Here is a 7,490-nt window from a genome sequence, read left to right on the forward strand (position 1 = left end):
TCTACATGGTGACAAGCAAAGATTTGAGATTTATACCTTAATGGAAACTGGAATGACGCAATAAACTCATATCTTCTTTGCTCCTCCTGAAAACCCCTCTTCTCTCTTCTTCTTTTTACTTCAAAATGCACCAAAAACCTTCACAATATGAGAAATACTCTAACAATGCTTTAAGGGAGGCTAGGGTTTAGTAAGGGATGTTCTGAGGGTGATGGAGGCTGGTTTGGGGTGCATAATGTTGTTTAAATAGGGTGAAAACCCTTGAAATTAGGGTTTCATCCAGACTGGCAGACTTGCCGAGTCCAAAAATATGGACTCATCGAGTAGCCAACTTAAAACGCATGCAAAACCCGTCCTTACTCGATGAGTTGGGCTACAAACTCGTCGAGTACCCCTCTAGAATTGGAAATTACTTTATTTAAATCACATATCAGAAATAGGGTGTTACAACTCTCCCCTACTTGTCTTAGACTTCGTCCTTGAAGTGTGTTGCTGCTGAATCTGAGAATAACTCTAGATAATGCTCCCTCATCTCCTCCTCGGTCTCCCACATCTACTTTGAACCCTTTCGGTGCTGCCACTGCACCTCACTAATTGAACCACCTTGTTCCTCAAGGTGTTTGTCTTCCGATTTAAGATCACAACTGGTCTCTCGATATAATTCAGGCTCCTATCAACCTGAATATCCTCCAAGGGTACAACTACTGACTCATCCACTAAACACTTCCTCAACTGAGAAACATGGAAAGTGTTATGGATTTGGCTAAGCTCTGATGGCAGATCCAATCGGTAAAGCAACCCGACCCACCTGGGCCAAAACCCTAAAGGGACCAATAAACATGGGGCCCAGCTTGCCCCGCTTCCGGAACTTGATAACACCCTTCCAGGGTGATACCTTCAGAAGGACCATGTCACCCACCTGAAACTCCAAGTCCGAACACCTCCTATCGGTGTAACTCTTATACCGACTTTGCGTAGTGTGCAACCTGCTACAAACCTGCTGGATCAACTCTGTGGTCTTGAGCACCACCTCAGTGCTCCCGATGACTCACTGACCGACTTCGCCCCACAAACCGGGGTCCTACACTTCCTCCCGTAGAGCATCTCAAAAGGAGGGTGGTCAATACTAGCATGGTAACTGTTGTTATACGAAAATTCCGCTAATGGAAGATAAGTATCCCAACTGCCACTGAAATCTAGGACACATGCACGAAGCATGTCCTTGAGAGTCTGAATCATCCTCTAGATTTTCCCATCTGTGGGGGTGGAAAGCGACGCTAAAATGAAGACGAATCGCCATCTCATCATGAAACCGCTTCTAAAACCTGGAAGTGAACCGGACGTCTCGATCTGATACTACTGGTACATGGGTCTCACACCTATTGTGTGTGTGTGTGTGTGTGTATATATATATATATATATATATATATATATATATATATATATATATATATATCAAGGTTATAAAAATCGCTTGATGTTAGCTCGACGGTCGACTGGTGTTAAGCGATTAATCGGTATTGGCGGAGATTAATCGAGGATTAATCGGGGACCATAAATTATTAATAAAATATTAAAATTAATTAAATATTAATATATCTTAAGAAAAAACAAGTACTTCAAACATAGAAAATAAGAAAAATTGTAATTTGGAAATTTGGAAATACGAAAATATGAACATTTTGGTATAATATTAGAAAATTTGAAAATTTTGGAGTAAAAAAATAAAGTTGGTTTTTTGAATGTTTTTTAAATTTTTTGACATGTTTTTTGACTTTTTTGAATTTTGTTGACTTTTGTTGACCGATTAATCCCGCCAAGGCCGATTAATCCCGCCAAACCCGATTAATCATAAATTTCCGATTAATGCCCTAATCCTCAACGGTTGGAGAACGCCAAACGATTAATCGCCGATTAATCCCGATTTCTGCAACCATGATATATATATATATATATATATATATATATATATATATATATATATATATATATATATATATATATATATATATATATATACAAGTAGATTTATGCGAAAACATAAATATTTTGCGAAAATGCGAAAACAGATTTTATATATATATATATATATATATATATATATATATATATATATATATATATATATATATATATATATGAGGGAGGTTCAATTGAGAATACCAAAAACGTTTAGAACGCGACATCAGTTATAATTCAATAAATATATAAGAACATATTAGTGATTATATATTTTAATTAAATTATAAAAAATAAAATTAAATCCTAATTCCCTAAAATTTAGGGATTGTAATTAATACCTACCTAAAAAACTAATTAATCATTTTTTTGCTTTTTAATTAAAGGAAGGTTAAAATACGTTTTCTTCAAAAAAAAAATTATGCATACTAAAAAATCGAAAGTTTTTTTTTTCTTGTATGAACTTTGTTATACGATTGCATTCAAAAATAAATAAAATACAATCATACATGAATACAACATAAAAATCAATAATTTATATTCATAAAAGAATATGCAATGAATGGATTTATATATTTATAAAATCCTATTGGTAAATAATATGAATTCATTGTATAATCATGAATTCATAGAAGAGTGTAAAGATAAATAACCAAATACATTTGTAATCATGAAAGAATGAAATACAATGTAGAGACAAAAAAAAAACTATAATACAATGATAATCATACATGAATACACAACAATTTATAAATAAAAACCAATTACATTTATTATTGGAAATGAATATAACACAAAACATAGATAAAAAAATACAATACATTTATAATTGTAAATGAATAAAATACAATTTATAATATGTAGATCAAATTGATGCTCATCTGTTCTCCCCGTCTATTCAATTGCTTCTTAACATCGGACGTGTCTACAAAACAAAACGTCAAGCATGTAAACAAAAAAAATAGTCAAAACAATAGAATTCCAAAATACTAAAAGTAATATACAAATTACGATTGAAACTTCTTTTCTGTTACATTTATATAAAATAACGACATAAATCATAATAATAGTTTTACTATGCAATCGATTCCTACATAATTCAGTCAGACTTATATAATGATTTTTTACTAATTAGGTAATTCATACAGATAAGGTAAGGGAAAAATGTCAATTATAAATGAAATAAACTAAGACTTCAAGAAATTATTACCAAAAAATTCGAAAAATAGGATTGCATTTCCTTCTTTACCTATGTTCTTCAAAAAAATTTCGACAAAACCCTCTGCTCTTCGGTTCTTACACCCACCTTCAGGATACAAAAAATCATTGTTCCTCTAATGTAACATGCAACCAATTCAATGGAATTGGAAATAACAAAATATCTGTATGTTATTATAATATGGACCAATGAAATAACAACAGAAAAAGGGATAAACGAAATAAAAATATGGTCTTACAGGATCTTCATATTTCACAAAAGATCCAACACTTCGATCACAAATCTGAAAGAAAAAATCGAAAAATAGGATTGCGTTGCTTTCTTTGCCTCTGTTCTTCAAAAAAAATTTCGACAAAACCATCTATTCTTCAATACTTACACCCACCTTCAGGATACAAAAATCGTTGTTCCTCGGTCCTTTCCAGATCAATGCTAGGAGAAAGAAACATCTTAGCCCTATGATCGAATGAGATGTTCATCATCTTTCTCCTTAACATGCATTAAAAATAGTAGAAAATATCATATTTATCGCTCGATTTAAAGAGCTCTTGGGAGATCATAACTATACACATAGCGGCGGCAGAAAATGAGAGCTGTCATAGGGTTGTGAAAAATGCAGAAGCAGGGAGAGAGAGAGAGAGAGAGAGAGAGAGAGAGAGAGAGAGATTGTAGGAATTGCTAACCATAGGTTAACAATCAATTACCGTTTTATCCTTATGACAATTTTAAAGTTACATTTTAATTCCTGTAATTTTAATAATTTAAATAAATGGACCATTCGATAATAGCTTTAGATTTAGTTTTTTAAATGATTCAGATCTGTTCTCGCGTTCTCAATTTTTTATGTTCTCATGTTCTTAACTTTTTAGGTGTTTTTGTTTGATTCTACTCCTATATCTTAGTCATAACATAAATTACAATATGAAGAAATTGAAAGAAGTGTTGGCGATATAAAATCAATCATTAAAAAGGTAACCCCGTTACTTTTACGTATTGTATCTATTTTAATACTGTTACTTTGATCACGTGTACTCTAGTGTATTCTAAACTATAGTCTAACTGATTTGTTATAGAGGGAATTAAGTTAATAATTTCAATGGCAAATAACGATGTGGAGCTTGGAGCAGGAGATGGCATTGGGCGTACTGTCCAATTTCTACTTGATTTTAAAGAAAAAGGACGGGTTCTTGACAATAAACCTCTACCATCAATTTTCATGGTTCCTAAACTGTACCGAGATATCAGCCCAAGATCTTTTAACCCTATGTTGGTCTCTATTGGACCTCTTCACAGAAAAGATAAAAATTTGCAAAAGTTTGAAGTTCAAAAAACGACTTATTTGCATAATTTACTGGATATGTGTGTTTCCAACCCAGAGCAAACGTTAAAAGAATGTGTGCAAAAAGTCAGTATGAAAATTGAAGAAATCAAGGCATGCTATGAAGAGTCAACGATCTATGACCACGATGAGGAACTTGTTAGAATGATGGTAGTAGATGCTTGTTTCATACTTTATTTCATTCACCTTCTTGCAGGAGCTGGCGGATTTCAGGGAAACGGGTCGATTATCCCATTAATAGTTACTGATATGGTGTTGATAGAAAACCAAATCCCGTTTTTTGTTCTTAAAGACATCTTCGAGTCTACTTTTCTTCAATTTAAACCAAATACCTCTCTCACCGACCATCTCAAAATACTTCTCCAAGGTTATACTCTTTTTCAGAATTATAAAGTAACAGACATCAACCTATATACGGCTCATGATATCATATCCTTGGCCTTCTGCAAAATTCTTTAGTGCCTGTGGATCTCCTATCACCATCTTTTCTTCAAAAAGAAGGCTCCATCTTCGAACATAAAAGACACTCGGCCATGGAACTGGATAGGGCAGGAGTGAACTTTAGGCCTAATGAAGATGCAAATTGGGCAATGGCCATGAAACTAGAATTACCAAGGTTTTCATGCTTCCCATGGTTTTGGTGTAAGCCTACACTGTGGATGCCAAAACTGTATGTTCATGATTCCACTGAGTTGATTTTAAGGAACCTCATACTATACGAGCAGTCTAGTATAGTTCCTGAGTACGTTACATCATATATGTGGGCCATGGATATGCTAGTAGATACTCCAGAGGATGTTGCCAAGTTGGTAAAATCGGGGGTCCTAGTCAACCATTGTGGCTCCAACGAGAACGCTGCAAATACGATAAACAACATATGCCAAGATGTCGCCATAGATGATTTTTATTACCATCAAGAGTGGCAAGATCTGGATACCTACTACAATAGTTACTGGCCCAATGCCGCTGCAGGTTTGAAGCGTAGATATTTCAGCAGTCCATGGACTATAATTGCTCTCATTGCTGCAATCGTTTTGTTTGTTCTTACACTTGTTCAGACCATCTATACAATCAAGCCCCAAAGCCCATAATTGTAACTAAACGTTAGATTCATATTATGTTTTCATCATTCATTGTTCACGTTTTACTACAATGTTTGTTTTTTTTTCTTCTTTTCGTCTGTGTTTATAAGTCACCCATATTCAACAAGTATAAGTTTAATATTTGTCAGTTTCATTATATTGTTCTTATTTTAGCATCGCAGTAGCTAGGTTTGAAGTAGACTTTCACATGTTTTTTTTTTTTGAGTTTATGTTTCTATATTTGAAAAAGTTCATTTGGTATGGGAAATTGTTTATGATGAGTTCCGGTATCAATAACTAAAACTTAGTATTGCAAGTTGCAACATTAGTTATAACCCGAAAAAAGTCAATTATATTAGTGATTTTTTAAGACAATACTTTAATAAGGTAACGTTTCAAAAGAGTTTTGTTTTTAAAAAATAGTTACCCATTAGTGTATTTTATAACATATTTACTTATTAATGATATTATATTACTTATTAAGAAACAATAAGGTAAAAAAATTAAAACTAGTTTGGCATATAATCAAGTGAAACTGTGAAAGACCCAATAAGACCATTACCAAAAACAATAGATGCAGGAGCTTTATGAAAAAGAAAAAAAAACATATTACCCTACGACCAATAATACTAAATGGTTGCCAGTTGCGGGTTGCCTAGGGTTCTGATGTGTAACGTGATGCGATTCACTATTTTCTTTTATACAAGAAGGCGTTACACATACTGTGAAGTGTGAAGAGACGAGACTGTAAAAGTTATTTGAAGAAGGACGATTCCAAGCAAGAAAAGACTGTTATCCCACAAACTCATCACCACAGCTTGGCTTCTGCATGCATAGAAGGAGCTGCAATCATCAACGATACGGAAACGTTAACAACGAGGGAGAAGATCATGATTTGAGGCCTCAAAAGAAAGATGGGATAAAAAGTGCGACTGGTTTTGTGGACTATTGGTTTCTTTTCCTTTTTATCTTTAAAACTAATACAATATAGTAAATAAATTCTGAAATACCATTAGTTGGTAAATCTTATATTAAAACACTACATTTTATAAAAATCTCGGATTCTAATGGTAATCACATTATATATATATATATATATATATATATATATATATATATATATATATATATATATATATATATATATATATATATATATATATATATATATATATATATATATATATATATATATATATATATATATATAGGGTTAGGTTCATGTGAAACGGCCTAATTTTGTGAGACCGTGAGACGCATTTTTTTATTTTATTTTTATTTTTTAGTTCCGAAAATAATATTTACAAAAAGAATTTTTTTATTTTTCCATTTATTTTGCATTTTAAAATTATTTTTAGAATATGTACAGTGTAATATTCTATTTAAAATATTTCACGTATTTTTCAAAAAAAAAGGATTTTTTTTATTTTTTTAGTTAATTTAAGTTCCGAAAATAATATTTAAAAAAAGAATTTTTAGATTTTTACATTTATTTTGCATTTTAAAATTATTTTTTAGAATATGTCAGTGTAATATTCTATTTAGAATATTTCACGTATTTTTCAAAAAAAAAAAAAAACAAGATTTTTTTTATTTTTGTTTAATTTTTTTTAGTTAATTCAAGTTCCAAAAATAATATTTAAAAAAAGAATTTTTGGATTTTTCCTTTTATTTTGCATTTTAAAATTAATTTTAGATTTGGTCTCACGGTCTCACAAAATTAGAATGGTCTCAAATTAACCTGAACATATATATATATATATATATATATATATATATATATATATATATATATATATATATATATATATAGGCCTAAGTTATTTTATTCAAAGTAATTATTGTGTTATTGTATTCATAAATGTGGGCCAATCAAATTTACTTATTTTAA

At 31.4% G+C, this 7,490-nt stretch overlaps 1 protein-coding gene across 1 annotated transcript; it reads left to right on the forward strand.

Annotated features, from left to right (window-relative positions):
- Positions 1–4,274: 4,274 nt before the first annotated feature.
- LOC145089329 (UPF0481 protein At3g47200-like) lies at positions 4,275–5,608 on the forward strand. The gene is made up of 2 exons (XM_079027779.1): positions 4,275–4,962; positions 5,019–5,608. Exons 1-2 carry the CDS (start codon positions 4,275–4,277, stop codon positions 5,606–5,608), a joined length of 1,278 nt encoding a protein of 425 aa, XP_078883905.1.
- The last annotated feature ends 1,882 nt before the right edge of the window (positions 5,609–7,490 follow it).

This window comes from Lactuca serriola, chromosome 2 (genome assembly GCF_051521515.1).
Source record: "Lactuca serriola cultivar US96UC23 chromosome 2, Lser_US96UC23_V15, whole genome shotgun sequence".
Classification (NCBI taxonomy): Eukaryota; Viridiplantae; Streptophyta; class Magnoliopsida; order Asterales; family Asteraceae; genus Lactuca; species Lactuca serriola.

Bases quoted from the DNA above. Each gene is read 5' to 3' on its own strand.
- LOC145089329 (XM_079027779.1), top strand. From the start codon at position 4,275: ATGGCAAATAACGATGTGGAGCTTGGAGCAGGAGATGGCATTGGGCGT. The intron at 4,963-5,018 runs GCAAAATTCTTT...TTCAAAAAGAAG, and splicing joins TATCATATCCTTGGCCTTCT to GCTCCATCTTCGAACATAAA.